This window comes from Tetrao urogallus (genome assembly GCF_951394365.1).
Source record: "Tetrao urogallus genome assembly, chromosome: 1".
NCBI lineage: Eukaryota > Metazoa > Chordata > Aves > Galliformes > Phasianidae > Tetrao > Tetrao urogallus.
The window spans coordinates 3,954,460-3,972,132 of record NC_136813.1 but is presented as its reverse complement, the minus strand read 5'-3'; the positions used below and the strand labels follow the sequence as shown (position 1 = coordinate 3,972,132).

At 42.3% G+C, this 17,673-nt stretch overlaps 1 protein-coding gene across 1 annotated transcript in view; it reads left to right on the top strand.

Annotated features, from left to right (window-relative positions):
- Positions 1 to 17,673, top strand: part of TENM4 (teneurin transmembrane protein 4) — a gene marked incomplete at both ends in the record, with an annotated part of 343,507 nt that overhangs the window by 206,508 nt on the left and 119,326 nt on the right. The window contains 1 exon segment of the mRNA XM_079539492.1: positions 12,036 to 12,221. Coding sequence (XP_079395618.1) covers positions 12,036 to 12,221 — 186 coding nt within the window.

The following is a 17,673-nucleotide window of genomic DNA, read 5'->3' as shown; positions in this document are numbered from 1 at the left end:
TTAATAGTCATTGAAAGCCAGGAAATGTTTTGTACCAGCAGAGATTTCATCCTCAGCCTCCCAGAACCATAGCATGCTGATTTGTGAACTTGTGATCTTCCCCATTTTATTTGTGTGCTGAGAAGTTTTCTCTCTGAGGAAATAAAGTATGTGCAGCACTGAGCTCATACACAAGGCTATCAGAGGCTCTGCTTTGTGAATTGGGAAGGAATAAGTGAATTGCAAAACACAAAAGTGTTAACAAGAAACTCATCGTTGCACAACATAAAGTGTTTGATGCCATTTGGATTTTGAGTGCAGATTTTAACCTATCCATTCCCAAGGTGAACTCTCCCTTTAAAGTCTTGAAGGGTTTTTATTATTAAAAATAATAATTAAAAAAAAAAAAAAAAAAAAAAAAAGCCAAAACATATGAAATAAAACTATTCAGGAATACCCTTTCACTCCCTTTCCCTGTGGTGTAGAGACCCCCACGTGGTGGAGAAAAAAAAGGTAATACTTGAGATGAGCTGTAGTTACTTTTGCTGGGAGTCCACTTCTTCAAAAAAAAGCCAGAATATCTTTGTGGTTGGTAGATGAAAAAAAAAAAAAAACAACAAAAAAACCCACATGGGAAGGTGGGGGAAAAATCTTCCAGTAAAACAGAAAGTAGAATCATAGAACCATAAAATCACCGAAGTTAGAAAAGACCTCCAAGTTTGTGCACCCAACCTCCACCTACCACCACCACTTCCCACTAAACCGTGTCCCTCAGTACAACATCTGCTGTTTCTTGAATATCTCCAGGGATGCTGACTCCACCACCTCCCTGGGCAGCCCATTCCAGCACCTGACCGCTTGTTTGGAGAAGAAAGTTTTCCTAACATCCAACTTGAATCTCCCCTGGCACAACTTGATGCCATTCCCTCTAGTCCTATCTCTAGTTACACAGGAAAAGAGGCCAACCCCCATCTCACCACAACCTCCGTGCAGGTAGTTAAGGTCTCCCCTGAGTCTCCTCTTCTCCAGACTAAACAATCCCTCAGCTGCTCCTCGTAAGACTTGTACAGCTTGTGTTTCAAACATGAATTTACACTTACAGCCTGATCGTTGAAAAATAGGCTTAGCTCATTCCCCTGGGCAACCAGAGATCCATCAAACTTCTCTCATCTTTGGGATCTGTTTAGAATCTTACTTCTAGCCACTTCTCACAGCAGTGTTGATACAGGGACCAAGGGAGAGACTGAAGGAACTTAAAACTTGCCTTCTAGCTTTCGTTTCAAACTTGGCCAAAAGCAGTGGAAGTGGTGAAGTCATCGTCTGTCTCTGGCCATTAGATCACAAAATGTTTGGTCTGATTAGATCATGTCTCAGGCTTAGAACAGTGTAGGTTCAGTGGTGTGAGAAGCAGTCCCAAGTCTTCAATGACCTTAGGCTTCTTTCTCTCATATCAGTTCTTCTAGCATCAGTTCCAAGTTATGGACCCCTCATAGGGCCATAGGAATCTGTTCCATTTTTCAGCTTATTTTCTACGATAATTAGAGCTAATTCCCAGCACTCCAGTTTTATTTCAACATTCTTTCCTATTTCCAGTGTGACCTCAGCAGTCACACCATGAGCTCAAAAGTTCTTTTATTTGGATCAATTACCTTCTGTGTTGTGGACTTTTCTGGCTGAAAACAACATGATATACCAGACCATGTTACCCAGGTTAACTTGGGTAATATAAAGAATAAAGGATTTACAGCACCACAACAAGCTGCTACATTCCAGGGCTAAATCAAGTCAGTGTTAAAACTGTGTTTTGAGGATGGCTAAGCAATCTGCTTGATAGCTTGTATCAGTGAAAATGTATGCATCTCTGATGACCAAATTTTGGCTACTTCTCTGTTTTTGAATGGAGGAGCCTTACAGTTTTTAAACTTACATCTTTTGACCATATAGATGTCCTCACAGTTTTGTGGGTCTAGGGCATGGCTTCAGAATATTTCCTCTTTTGATAATAACATTGCTGGCATATCAAGAAGATGGATACTTGTTTGTAGTCATCTACCCTGATGGAGTTAAATCAAGACTCTTCCCTTTAACTTCACTTACTTGTCTGGGAAAGGATGGTCCTACCTACCATGGCACGGCTTCTGCGCTGGCATTAAGTCAGTTCCATGTTGGTGGTGGTGGTTCCTGCCACTGTGACCCTACACTCTGACCCTACTGGAGTTCATATTGTCTAGAACATGATACCCCTTCTGCAATGCGTTTCTGGGTGTTTCCAGCTTTCCGAAGTCATGTTTTGTCCCAGTATAAAATGGATGAGACGAAACATTAGGGGAAAATATCTCAGAGTCAGTAATACAGAATAATATAACCTAGAATAGAGTAAAGTAACCTAAGACCAGAGATCATCATGCAGTGTATCAATGGCTGTTGAAGACTGGTAATCCATGATATAACAGCCTGTCTGAAGTGTATACAGTGGATTTAGTATTACTTATCTGCCCCCTACGAGTCACAATTTGCACTAATGAGCACCTTTCTAATGATCTTGACAGATAAAAATTTTGGAAGGGTTTTGGAGAAAGCATTTCTTCTCCATAAAGGAAAAATGTTCCAGACCAGTGCAGAGGCATACTGGCAGCAAGGAGAAATAACAGTGATGTTTCAAAGTTCATAGAAACGTAGAATCATAGGACGACCTGGGTTGAAATGGACCACAATGCTCATCCAGTTTCAACCCCCTGCTATGTGCAGAGTCACCAACCACCAGACCAGGCTGCCCAGAGCCACATCCAGCCTGGCCTTGAATGCCCTCCAGGGATGGGGCATCCACTGCCTCCTTGGGCAACCTGTTCCAGTGCCTCACCACCACTTGTGTGAAATATTTCCTCCTAAAGTTCTCCAGTAAAAAGTTGTCTGAGGTAAAAGAAAAACCTGTATAGTGCTGAGCTCAGAGTTAGGAAAGCCCAAGCAAATCTTGTAATTACTTATGCACACACATTAGAAAGTGCTGTTAAATTTATTTTAGACAAAACCAAACTGCACAGAATTAAGAAATAAATTAGTTCTTTTTAATGATTGTAAGCATGAGCAAAAGGCTTTACTGTCAAATGATCTCTTTATGGACACTGGGAGGAAATTAACATCAGCCTAAAGAAGAATCCCTCTTAGGAACGCCATTTAATACTGTAGGAATTGTTTCTTCTTTGGGAAGCTTTAACTCACATCCTGGAAAGTGCAGAGATCTAATTGAACTTCAAAGAGGTAAACATGATCCTGTACTTTGGGATATTTATTTTCATTCAGCAGATCTTAGCTTTGAGACTGAAGGCTGTCAGTACCTGGCATTTCATGTCCTGCTATTCAACAGCAAGACACAGTTTCAAATAAAGTTCAGAATAATAAATAAAGGGAAGATTGACAGGAATACAAAAGTAAATCACAGCTATAGAGGAGATGCCACAGACAAAATGTGATGGTCAGTCACTAACATTTAAGGCAAGGATGAAAATGGGTATAAATAGTCTAGAAAATAGAGGCAGATAAAAGACAGCAGACCAGTTTAATGGAATTTCATCTCACAGAGTCATAGCATTTCAGATGGAAACTGGAAAACCTTTATGCAAATATGGAGCAAGCTGAAATTGCACTTAGAAGGGAGATTTTTTTTTTCTTAAATTCATGGCAGCTGTACCACTGTACATTGTGCAGCCATGTAGGATGGCTAAGATCCATTGCTATGGGGATTGCTAATGACTCCTATGCTCACTGTTGCTGTTTCCCACGAGTCCCCTTATGCTAGGTGTTGTACATTTACAGCACAAAAGACTCAGTCTTGAACAAGCAGATATAAGTGGATGGAAATGACCAAACCCAACTCATTCTTTGCTCCTTATAGAATTCAAAGGCAGTTCCCAGGGCACTTACAAGGCAACTCTCCTGGATCTGCCCAGCACCAGCTGAGAAGCAGCTCTGAGAACTTTAAATCTCAAAGTTAACTCAGAGCCACTGAGATTCCTGAACCAAGTCCCTGGAGAGATGACACCTAGAAAGGGATTTGCAGAAACCTTTCAGTTAAACACAAGGCTGCTTATGCAAGCAAAGATCTGAATAACAAGACAAGAGTGAGGGAAAGAGCTGAAGCAGCATTAAGCTTTTGTGCCTGACTGAGGGACAGATAGGTACCTTCTTTTATCAGGCATTTCCACAAACCTTGGTCCTGCATAAATGCTCCTGAAGGGCTTCAGGTGCAGGAGGTTTAAACCTAGCTGTCCCAAATCACCCTTGGAAGCCCTGCTGCAACTTTACCCAGTGAGGAATGATAGCAGAGCTGATGGATTCATTTTCTGTCTCTGGAGGGCATCCTTTAATCTCAATTTTATCATTCATGGAAAGAAAAGACATAACTGTTACCTTAACTACCTTACAGGTATATTCTGAGCTGTGTAACTGAGATCCTTGGGCAGGGTGGAAAGGCAGAAAGTTGTCCCAGTAGCAGCGGTTCAACGGCATTTATAAAAGCAAACAGCTTTTCTGCTTAGTGATATAAATAATAATTAAGGATTAGTATTACTTACATAATTGATATATTTTAAATAAGAGAAAGTAAACAGCTTATTTGTATAAAGGCATTAAAAATCTTGCGTACAGCTCTTAAATTTATTGCCCGAGGTAATAATTATCACTTACATATTACTACTACCTAACTAATCAATACATTTTAAAAACAAAAAGTCAACACTTCATTTGTATAATGGCATTAAATTATGCAGACCTTGCTTTGGGTCATAAGCTCTGAAGGACAAGAGAAATGACCTTCAAGCAGTGACATCCACGCACTGCAGGCCTGCTCCCAGTGCTTAGTGGAGAGAGATGCTCTTCAGAGAACTCCATGCATGGATGGCACGCTGGGATGGCAAGGACAGAGAATTCAGATCTCCCTTTTTGTGCTTTGTCTTGCTCTGCAATTTGAACTTCTCATGACGATGTTTTTTAAGATGTTTTGAATAGCTAATTAGCATTGTGCTATCTTCAGTTTCAACCCAGCAGTTCAGCAGTTCACTCCAGAGTTATCAAATCACATAAACCAGAGTTTCATCACACTGGAAATTATGTTTCATTACGAAGCATGTATTTAGCACTCATGCTGATTATGGATCTTTTGTTTCTCACCATCCATATCTCTCTATCAGATGCTTTCCAGAAACTCCCCCTGATTTGCCTTCTAAAGCAAAGGCAGGTTGAGAAAACAAGGCTTAGCACTTCACCAACTATTGCCTTTTAGCTCTGAGAGGTGCCCCCCTCCTGTGCCTCTTTTCTGGAAAAATCTGAGGCTGGAAATTGCCCTGGATGAGCCAACTTAGAATTGGAAAATCCCAGTTAAGACAGATTTTTAATTATTAAATTTTCTATTAATGCGTTGAAGGTCAGTGGAACTGCCCCAGTTTTCAGGGAGCTCTGAGCAATTTCACCTGATCTAATATTTTAGCACTAAATCCATATTTATTAAAGGATTTAGCAGGCAGGTCAGAAGCTGCTAAATCTCTGATTCTGCATCACATGAATGCTAAAGAAAAATTTCATCTGCATTGCTGTTCTCTAAGCTGGAGAGCTTTAAACTGTTGTCAAGCCAATTTTAGGATTTTAGGGTAGAGGTAAACATGTAAAAGTGGATTTGCCATAAATTAAGCACAAATTGACATAATTATCCCTCTTTCTCAACCCAATTCTTTAATGTAATGTGAAAATAATATGAAAGTCTGGATTACTCCACATCCTGTGTTGGAAGCTACCGCGTCTGTTGTATCAATTAAAAAGGGCAATGAACAAAGCATTACATTGGTGGCTAGTGTTTGATAGATTTCTTTTCCCATTTTTCTTCTGAAATATCAAAGGCAGCACAGCAGATGTTTTGTTCTTAAGGGGGTCGGGTTTTTAGCAGGATATGCAAAAAAAAAAAAAAAAAAAAAAGGAGAGAAAAAAATCAGGTACAAGGTTTTTATTTGTATGAATAATTGCTTTAGTATTCTTATTTCTGAACTGTTGTTAATGGACTGTGACCTCATTACACCTGGCACAGTGCAAATGCAGAACACGAAGCATAATCCTGGCCTCAGATAGCTGAGATCCATAAGCATTAAGCAAACAACAAAAGCCAGAGACATGCTGACAGAGGCAGAGCAAAAGCAGAACACAATTTTGGTCCCTGCAATACACAGCAGTTAAGGTGTATCAGTGGCCACTGTCAAGATTTTGATGGGTTTCCAAGGTGGTTTCAGATTTTAAGAAAGCCCTGAGCAATACTGAGGCAGCTTTACAGACCAGAGGGAAGATGTCTCTCCTCAAATATTGAGGGGATAAGGCAAAGAAAAACAACAACCCAACACATTCGTGCAAAAAGTAACCAGCAGGCAGTAGTCTGTTCTCCTAGGCAGGTTCCCAGCTGGGACGAGCAGTGGTGAAATAGAGTAGGTCTTGAAACAGAAGACAAATAAAATCTTATTTATTACTTGCATGAAAAATAACCATAATCCTGTTAGAAAAAGGAGAGATCAAAGCTCTTGTTTCATCTGGGGTTGTTAGCTGACAGCCAGCTGAACATGAGCCAGCAGTGTGCCCACGTGGGCACAATGGCCAGCAGCACCCTGCCTTGGATCTGCAATAGTGGAGCCAGAAGGAGCAGGAGGTGATCAACCCTCTGCACTTGGCACTGGTTGTGTACTGGTACCTTGAATGCTGTGTTCAGCTTTGGGCCTCTCACTACAAAAGAGACATTGAGACCCTGGAGTGTGACCAGAGAAGGGCAACAGAGCTGTGAGGGGTCTGGAGCACAAATCTAATGGGAAGTACTGAGGGAACTTGGATGGTTCAGTCTGGAGAAGTGGAGCCTCAGGAGAGACCTTATTCTGTCTACAGTTTCCTGAAAGGAGGTGTGGTAAGGTAGGGGTCAGCTTCTTCTCCCACTTAACTAGTGACAGGGTGAGAAGGAATGTCCTCAAGTTGTGTCAGGGGAGGTTCAGGTTGGGTATTAGGAGAAATGTCTTCTCAGAAAGAGTGGAAATGCAGAGGCACAGGCTGCTCAGGAAGGTGGTGGAGTGACCATCCCTGAAGGGTTCAGGAAAAGAGCAGACATGCCACTGAGGCAAATGGTCACTGGGCACGGGGGGATGGGTTGATGGTTGAACTAGATGATCTTGTGATCTTTTCCAACCTTAATGGTTCTGTGACTCTATAATCCCTGAACGGCATTATCTTCTTCCAAGAATCTGCGTGGATGAATCACTCCAAACTCAAAGTCTAGGTAATTCCTTCAGAGGTGCACGGTCTGACTGTGCCTTGTAAAAACAGTGAGATTCACATCCACATTTAGAATTGGGCAGAGTTTGCTAGATTCCCAGTTTGCTGAGAAGATCCCCTTCCTCCAAGAGACTCCAAGGCTCCATGGGCTGGATGGCGATAAGAAGTAAAACACAATGCCCCACTAGGAAGGTATAAAGCATGGCTAATCTATTCATACAAACTGTAAAAGAGATTAGAGATGAAAGGAAATACTTAGTCACCTTTTGGGAACAGCTGGTGTGAAAATATTTAACAGTCAGTGCTTTTATGCACAAGCACTGCATCCTCACTAAGCTTAAATAGGCAGAGCAATGTAATGCAGCCAGCAAGTCTGTGAACACTAGTATGGGAGAATTAACAGCTTTTCTTCACATTTGCTCACATAGATCAGATGTTAGCTAATCATGTCCTCTAATTTTAACAATGGAGTTGGGAAATGTACCAAAAAAAAAATACATCTTGTATTAAGAACGGAGGTGGCAAATTCTATCTCTGGGTCTGATAGACAGAGGAACGATTCACCCGTCCTCTTTTGCAAATCAGCCTTAGTAGGCTGCAAATCAGCCTTCAGCTACCCGAAAAGACCTGGATTTGAGTGCAAACTTTGTCTGAAATCCATTTTGTTCATTTCTTTGAGTGCCACCAAATAAAGTAAAAGCTTCTCAGGCAGTTTAATCACCTATGAGATATCTGTGAGCGTTTAGGAGCTCCATGTTATAACGGCTGATGCATACAGCGCGATGTGCGTAGTAGGGCTGTTCATATTGAATGGTTCCCATCTATCTTAAAACTGGCAGCTAAATGGAAGATTTAGTTTTGAGAGTTCCTGGCTCCTGGTTCCCTGTCAGAAATAATTAAACTGCATGTTAGGGAGACTGTCATAAGCAGTTTTCTTCACAAGTGTTTTTCACAGCTGAGGTTCTCTGTTACAGTTTTTGGGGCCTGGGGATGCACACTTATGTGTCCCGTGCTGTGTGTTCACAGCCTGGAGCTTGCACTCTCAACTGGGGTCCCTGCAAGTAGGAGATGAACCCCCAAACATCCCCAGCATTGCAGTTCTGCACTGGGCTCAGATCTTGTTGCAGGCCATAAACACATGGCCTCGGCCTGTTCCCTGACAGCACACTGTCTGAGAAATGGTTCAGTCCAGATGTAAACATCCCCATGGGTTTTCCATCCCTTTTCATAGGACTGTCTCCACAGAGATTCTGCCTTTCGGAAAGAGCTTTTTTTTATTTAATCTCTTCACCATTTTTGAATGTCACTCCATTATCCTAGTTTCACACCTTTAAATAACTCCAAGAAGGCTTCTGAATATCACTCAAAATAGCTTCCTTTTGTCCCAGCTTTTTCTTTTCTTTTTTTTCTTTCTTCTTTTTTTCTTTTTTTTTTTTTTCCCCAGCCTGTAGATAAGATCTTATCTTTCCATGAGCTGTCATTTTCCTGAAAGACAGGACACAAAACATTGGGATATCCTGGAGGTCCTGTGCTGGTCACAGAGTTCTATCTATCCATCACTATGCTTCTTTATGTCTTGTTTGTCTGTGAAATTGGAAATAACAAAACATAAAAAAATATCCACTACTATTCAAACTGATTAATATCCTCGCACAGAAGAGAAAATCTTGAATAGACAGCAGTAAAGTCTTTAAAATGTTATTACGGACTTTTGGAGTCAAAAGGGGAGAAGCCCTCTGAGTTGCCAATGTTCCTGCCCACTGCTGGAGCCCAGGAGGTCCCTCAGGACACCTGGCTTCACTGCTGTGTGCAGTGAGCAGAGAGGGGCTGGGGGCTGCTCCTGGGGGAGCTCCAGAAGCCCTGGTTGTGATGCTGGGCACCCTGCTCCAAGTGTCTGGGCTGGGAGCCTGAGGTGCCTCCAGCCTTAAACGTTCTGTGATTCTATGAATTTGAGATATAAATTTCAGCACACATGAATAAAGAATGCAAACTAGTAAGCTGAGGAGCTGCTCCAATCCAACACTAGAGAAGTCCCCTAGTGAGACTGATGAGAAGCAGTAGAGACCACAGCAATACTTTTCTCATTTGGGTTGAAGTACCAGCAGTCTCAAACAGTATTTTCTTAGGCGTTTCTTCTCAGCTTGTTGGAATTTTAGCATCATAAATCTAGCTTTCAATTTTATATCTGCTGTTTCCTTTATCCTCCCCCTGACTTTGTTCATCAGGTCAGCCAAGGAAAACCAACTTCTTTCTTTCCAGTGCAGCTTTAGTACTGCAGTAACTGACACATCCTGTGTGTTCACATACCACCCTGATCAGCCCACTCTCCATTGCAATGCTGTCTGGCAATGAGGGAGAAGGGCAGAAAGCACACATCTGGGCTGCAGCCCTTGAACAAGCCAATAATTGCACCATCCCTTCTGTTTGTAATGGGCATGGTAGTATGATATTACCTCCCTTGCATCTAGGAGCTGTGCAAATCAGTGTCTCAATGCCAAATGCAAAGTAAAAACTTCTGAAAGCAACGCTGGAGTCCTTCTGCACACATGACTTAAGCATTTCACAGTGTAACTTTGACTGACTTCCAATGAGGTTTATGTTAGATTCTCTTACATTTAGTCAGCAAGTAGTATTTTCAAAATACTGCCTCACATCCATGATTTAAGCACCTTAGGAGCCCAGATACTTTGCATGTTTAACACTCATGGCAAAGAAATGTTCTCAGTGTCCTAAGCACGTTTGAACTCCAGTTCTTTCATTGCAGACTTACATACTTAGTAACTAGTGTCCAAGAGCATTTGGAGGCATCTGAGCTACTGCAGTAAAAAGAGTTGGACTAAATGACCTTTAAAGGTTCCTTCCAACTCAAAAGACTCTGTGATACTGTGGCTGGAAAAGGTTCCACTACCCTGAGCTGAAGTAAGCGGGAAATGCATATTGTGTTTGTGTTGCATTTGGAAAATCAGACTTTTGTAGACATGCAAAACACTGTTGTCATTGCTCTCACAGTCTGTCTCAGCATGAGGGGCTGAAGATTTTTTGCAGCCCTCTCCTATGGGCTGGTGCAAAGCTTTCAGGGAAGGGTATGTTCCAACCCCACGTCACGAGTGTGCCAAACTCCTTGAACAGCCCAAGCTTCCTCCTACTGGTTGTATTAATTAGCAAAACACTAATGCAAACCTATGGAAGGCTGAATTTCAGTCAGGTGTGATGTTAATGCAGGCTGAGTAGTTTTGAATATTTTATGTGCAGCCAGTGACCTGAAGTAAATGTCTTGTATAATACCAGTCTCCCCACCACCACAAGCCTCGAGGCCTGAGTTCTTTGCTTAGTATGCTCTAAGGCACAAAGAGAGGCACTGGGGATGGGCTGGCACAGACAGTGTCTGAGATATTCACTCTGGGGAAACAGGAGTGGGAGAAAAAGAAACAAAATGTGCTCTGCAGGGTACCCTACCACCCCTTTATAGGCCCAGCTCTGCTCAAAATTTTGTCTGTTCACATCTTCTCTCCATTCTCCCCAAAGGGAACTGTGTCCCTGCACTATACAGTCTATAAGTGGCTCAGACAAGCTATGGCTTTGAATACAAAACGTTTGGGAGAGTTTACCTCAGTTTAGGTGCAGAAGTCAGAGAGGAGGCAGATCACTGAAATGCACTCTGAATTGCCACTGGGATTGAAAACAGGAGAGTGCAGTCTGCATATGAGATTGAAAGTGAGCAGCCAGGTGATGAGAAGAAGAAATAACATCATTTCATTTCATCAGTGGTATAACATCATGTTGGCATTTGGTTGTAATTTTTTTCAGTGAAATCAGTGCTATGTAGTGGCAGTAACAGATACTTTAACACCTAAGCCATGGGTATCTGTTCTCCACCAGACCTCAGTTTTTCCAGACACGTACAGTGCAGATGAAGCACAGTGCACTCCCCCAAATCCATGCCAAGGCCTTGTGAGGTTTTAGCCAAATGCTTGGTTCTGGGTCTAAATACTATATGCCTATCTGTTCGTGGTGCTCACTGGGGCTCACAGAGGGTGGAAAGGCCAGCACCTCTGAAAAGTCAACGTCCTGTAGCTCTTCTCTTTTTAGGAGGTGATTACTGAAATACCCACTCCTGACTCTCCTCTTCCATTAACTCCAGTAAGACTTGGAAACAAGCACCATCCTACAAACCCCAGAACATGGAGGTACCTCCAGATCTCTGAGAAGAGATTTTTAATGGGGTGGCAGGAGAACAGAGACGGAGGAGATGAGCATACTCAGCATAAATAGAAATATTCTGTATTAATATTAAACAGAGGAAGGATTTAATGAATCCCATCCCCAGAACAGTGGGTTAACAAGCCGTAAACAGGCTCTGCCAGCACTTAACTTCAGCATCAGTGGTTTATCAGCACATTGTTTCCACACTTAACCAAATTTTAATTAAATGTGACTTTTGTTCTGCTTATTGGAAGAGCCTTCCCCCTTGGATTTGGCGATCACAAAAGCTCGAGGAGTGCAAGAGGATAAGAAAGCAAATAGGGGGATCAATCACAGCAGACCTCTGCAATCCACATCCGTCTCTTTTTTTGTAATATACTTATTAGATTCTTATTGTCTGGAAGGATTAGTGTTATGGGCTCCAGGAATTCCTTTCATTGCCCCGTAAGGCGAGGTAGTGAAGTGTGGCTGCTTTTCTTCACAATAACATTCTGGATTTTTCCCCCCCCCTCTCCCTTCTCTCCACCCTTATCCCCTCCTCTCTCTTCTCTCCTCTCCCACAGAGATTTGTGCAGCAGACTGCGGAGGACACGGAGTTTGCGTCGGAGGCACCTGCCGCTGCGAGGAGGGCTGGATGGGCACAGCCTGTGATCAGAGAGCGTGTCACCCACGCTGCAATGAGCACGGGACGTGCCGGGATGGCAAGTGTGAATGCAGCCCGGGCTGGAATGGAGAGCACTGCACTATTGGTAGGGAGAAAGAAAAACCGACTGCTTTTCAAAGAGTAATCGATGATCAGGGAGGAGGAAAGACGCATGCTTAATTGAATATGTGTGACTTAGTGTAGCATGAGCACCTTTGTTCTTGGATTTCAAGTTCTGACATCATACATCTTCACGTGGGAGCAAAATGTCCTTTCATTTGTTGATGACGTGGTGAAATGTGTTCTTTAATGTCAGACTCAAAGTACACCTACGTGGTGTTTGATCTGGAGACAAGCTGTCAAATGGCAGCTAGGTGCTTTCGGAACATCCTGCTTTGCCTCTCTCAAAAGGTCTTTCTGTGGCCTTCAAAACTTCTCCCTAGTATGTCGGTAGCCTAGAAACATGCTTCTTGTTTGAAGCTTTCCTTCCCTTAATTTGCTCCATTATTTGCACTGCCACTTTGCTTGGAAGCTGCAATCGGGCAGGTTCTGCCTGGTATTGAACACTGCCTTGCATGCCTCCTGTCTACTCTGCTACCTTTCTAACCATTTTGTTGTCCTCTCTGTTCGGTTCTGTATTCCTTATGCACCTGGCACTTACCTTGAGCTCCCAGTGGCATGTCTATTTTTATTAGTAGTAAGGTACCATCAATATATTGAAATCATGCAAGAAATACAGTTCCTATGTTAAGCAGTTTGCAGCATCCTTAATGAATGGGCTTCTGTTTGCCTTCCTCCTTCATTTCACTTAACTCCTTGATGCACTTTTCCATTTTCTTCTGACTGTCACACACTTTAGTCTCCATTCCATAGTCACGCTATAAAATCAGGAGCATTATAACTCCCCAGACACTGTTTGTTTTACATTAATGGAAAACTAATTGAGTTGATCCAGTTCCACTGTCAATAATTCCAGTGTGAACCTGAAGAATCTCAGTCAACTTTAGGAGAGTTATTTCAGAGTGAGAATTCCTCTCCAGGCACTTTGTTTCAATCAGCATGGCTTTCCTCATGCAGCGATACCTATAAATCACACTGCAGCAGAATTGACCGCAAGCAATACCTGGGCAAAAGTTAACATAGTCATCCTTGTAGATGATCAACTCAGTTGCATGTAGTCATCCACTCGTGTTGCTTGAACATCAGGTAAGCTTGCACACATAAAGGCAGGCAGGAAATGGAGCCTGATCACAATATTTTAATTCCAGCATTAGGATAATGGTTCAAACCATATCTGTGGCTCGATTCCACTTATCATTTATTTATGCTAATGTCACCCTACCACATTATGGTCTCCACAAGTATCCCTTAATGAAAAATATCTAGCTCTAAAAACTTCCTCTGTCTCATTAGACATTACATTCTTTCTGCTTTCTTGTCTATGTCCTTAACAGCTTTCATTTCTTTTCATGAGGAAGGCATTAAAAAAAAAAACAAAAAAAAACCCTCACTTAAATGACTTTAGAATGAAAAGGGAGCAGGCCTGTGTTAATTGGAATCCTGTGTTTTTGTAATATTATTTTATAGCCTTGTGTTCAAGCACTTTGATTTGGAAAGCTACACAGATTCATGAAAGAGTTTTAAAAGAAAAAAAAAAATGTTCAGCAAAAAGGCACCGAATCCAGGGGACAATTTTATGTGAAAGGCATTTATGCACACAAAGCCTGATTCATTCCCTCAGTGCCATTTTATTAGTTCTCTTGCAAAACCAAAATGCCACTAGTTCAGTGCATGATATTTCTCCGCCCGGGCTGATTTCAAACAACAAGCTTTTATCTTTCCTGGTAATTAAATTTACCCCATTATTTGTGCTATTCCTCGCTCTAAACATGAAAAGTCCTTGTTATCCTGGGAAAGGCCAGCACCACAATGCAGTCAGCACTGAGATTTTAATGGTGCACACCGTTGTTGTGTATGGAGCTGCTTCCTATTGCAGTGCTGTATTGGGTTCCCAATCATCCTTTAATGCTCAGAGCACTGGAGCATTTCCATTTCTTTTCACTTCTCCCTCCTCATCTTCTTGCATGGTAATTTAGCAACAAATCTGTACAGTTCCATACCTCTGACGATGTAAACTGTATTTCCTACAGAATATTTCATTGATAAATGTGTGGAATATAAGGGAGATTTGGCAAAGCCCTAAATACCCAAGAAAATTGAATAGCTTTAGAAGGAGTAATAAGCGATATTGGCACAGATGAAAGGACATTGCCTTGGAGTTACGTACATGAAGTATGTGGAAAGCATTCCCTTGTCCTTGTGTAATTTCCCTGCATGACAACTTGTTCTGTTGATAGTAATTCCTTCTATGTCTGTGTCATGGCCCACTTTGCTCTAGCACTGACAAGCATAAAACCCCATTGCTGAAGTGACGCTTTTACAGTACTGCCATGTGTGCAGGTGACATGGTAGAAATGGATGATACCTATAAAGTAGACTTCTTCCATTTCCTGTTGAGCATGTTTAAGAGTAAGAAATCCGTTTGTTTTGTAGGTCATAGGAAGCTCTTATGATGTACAAGGGAACTGTGATCCCGGTGGATTAATTCTGTTTGCTCATACAAAGAGTCATGTTACCAAATATACTAGCTTGATTGCTCACATTCAGAGATTTCATTAGACAAACCCCAGTTAATTCCCAACCAGGAAATTGATGCAGAAGTGTGCATTCATCATTTTAACACAGCAAACTTAGCACATCCAGGCATAAGAGTAGAACAGAAAGTTGATTATAGAACTGCAGGAAGCCTGAAGCCCAGCAGAATGGTTCAATTGGTTTACTCTAATATTTTAAAGGAGAAAACATCATTACAATACCCATACAAGACACCTGTGTTGGGCTCTCATATTCCAAATTTCCTTCATTGAAAGAATTTGACTTTTTTCTATTCCAGCCCAAAACATGCCAGCGGCATCCAGGGAGCATGGTGGGTTCTAGGAACTTTCAGTTTAAAGGTGAAATCAACCCTCTCATTGGAGGCCCTGAAAGAGCAAATCAAAAGCCAGCTCTGTGGCAGGCTATTGTTTCACAAGAGGCAGCACAGAAAATTCCCCAAGTAGAATAAACAACTCCAGAGGTTGTCCAGGGCCTCAGATTGCATACAGCTGATGATACAGCCTGGAGAGTGCTCCAGTGCTGCTGCAGAGGCACAATGTCAGGTTTAGTGAGCCTACACTCGGTGGAGGTCTTGTACTGAATCTCTCTGCATGATATTTTACCAGTAAACAAGCCTTGATTCTTTGATTCCTATTATAGGACTACTTGGAAATAAGGGCAGAAAAGGGTTCCCTGAGTACATACTTAAAGCAGAGCTGAGATATTCAGGGCAGGGACACAAGGCCTGAGGCATTGCTTGGAGTTCCATTGCTGCATCTGAACGCTGTGGGGTCTCACCAGAGCCCTAAGGGGCCAGCAGTGAGCTCTCCAAATACACGCAGGTCCACCCAGCAGGTTTTCAAAGCACCTCAGTGCCTAATTCCCATTGATCTTTGCAAAAAAATGCTTGCTCAACTCCTTTTGGAAATCTGGTCCTGGCACGTACACCTGATGTATGCAGTAACAATGCCTAGACAGACAAACAGTCTGTCCCGCAAGGGCTTCTGCTTATGGTGCCATTAAGCTGCTTTTTGGTTGACTTAGCAAAACTCTGATTTTTGAGAAATCTGCCTTTTCCAATTTGCCTTTCATCAGTCTTCTTGCATAAACAGTCACACATGTTCTGAATAGCTGGGCTTGTAATCATTGCCCTCTGGTTCTGCTCAAGCAGCTGGAATCCAGACAAAGCACACTGCAGGTGGATTCTGCTCTCTTTTCCCAGTTTTCTAACAAGTCACTCATGCCTTTTAAAGTAGTTTGGTCTATGTGCAGCCCAGCATAAAATAAGCCCACCTGTGTGGGGTGGCCTCAGCCCAATAGTAGAAGCTCAGCTCTCTGCAGCACACTCCATATCCAGAGAAAAGTCTGAGCTGGGCTGAACCTCTGGCACCCACATTTTCTTTATGGGAAGGGCACCTCTGAGCAATAGAAAGCCATGGTTATAACAGTTAGTGAAAAACAAGACCTTGCAGCTTTGTTCCAACATGATTTTGCATAAGCTAGAGGTAGAATCAAACAATCATAGAATCACAGAATTATTTGAGTTGGATGGGACCTATAAATGTCACCTAGTCCAACTCCCCTGCAGTGAACAGGGACAACAGGTAATCTGGCTTTGAGTAGTTTGACACCATGTTTGGCAGTGAGTATGAAGCAGAACTTCAATGATCTTTTTCCTGCCCCTCTGGCATAAACTTCTGCCTTCACTACTTCATCAGTGAAGGGCTTCTGCCTCCGCTCCTTCAAATTTTCCCAGTCTAGGTTTAACTCCTTCCTAATATATTGCAGACAAAACTAACTCAGACAGCTCAAACTGGAGAAATGAGAGGACTCATATGGAAAAATAATAGCATGAGCTTCCCCAGTAATGAATCTGAAGGGACAGTGGCTTCTAGTGATGATGTGGAGCTGTGTGGAGCTACTTTGGAAAAGCAGCACAGCTCTTCATCCTGTCCCACATGCCCATGGGTTTTCTAAAGGAGTTTCTGCAGATATAAGATGTTTTAGTGCAATAGCACATGAATGTTAGAGAAGGTTTAGAGAAGAAAGAGTCATGCTACAGCTGCATGTCCACATGTGGAAGATTTGCTTAAGAAAGACTTTATTATTGTCCTTTTGCAGGATAACACTGACACATTAATGACATGGTTGGCTTTGGCAGCTGCCTCCCTTTTCTTTATCTGCTCAGTATTAGCTGTTTGATTTTAGCATCCCAAAGAGAAGTTCCCAAGTGGATGGTGATTCTGCACTTCCCACATGGCAACTGCTGTACTAGTATGCTTTGGGAATGTCATTTCCAATCCTCATAACTGCCCCACCGTAGGATCATAGAATCATATATTGGCTTAGTTTGGAAGGGACCTTAAAGATCATCTAGCTCTCTGCCTTGGGCAGGATTGCCACCCAGTAGATCAGGCTGCCCAGGATCCCATTCATCCTGGCCTTGAGTAGTTCTGTGGCCTCTCCACTTACTTACTTACTTTGCTTTGACCATTAAGGTTCCCACATGGAAAAAAATTCTTGCAAGAGTTCCTGGTTGAGCAATCTACATGAGTGAACAGAAAACAAAACTTTTCCTAAAGGTACCAGGACACAACTGAGAAAGAGTGAGCAGAGAGCAGGCAAGCTTTACTTGAAGAAGGGAAATAACATTTCAACTGATAATGAAAGAGAGAAGAACAAGACTTAGAGCCTCTCATTTGTTATCAAGGACCAGCTGGTGTTAGGAGAGTGAGTGCCGCCTGCTGGTATGCACAGGGCTCACCCAGCCTGGACTCCTGTCTCCTACTTTTGGCCTTGCCACCAGCTTTCTATTTGACCCCAGAAGAGCAATCAGAAATTTGTTTTCTAAATTAATGTTCCATGGGAATTGGGCACATGACTGCTCCCACTGCATCTCAAAC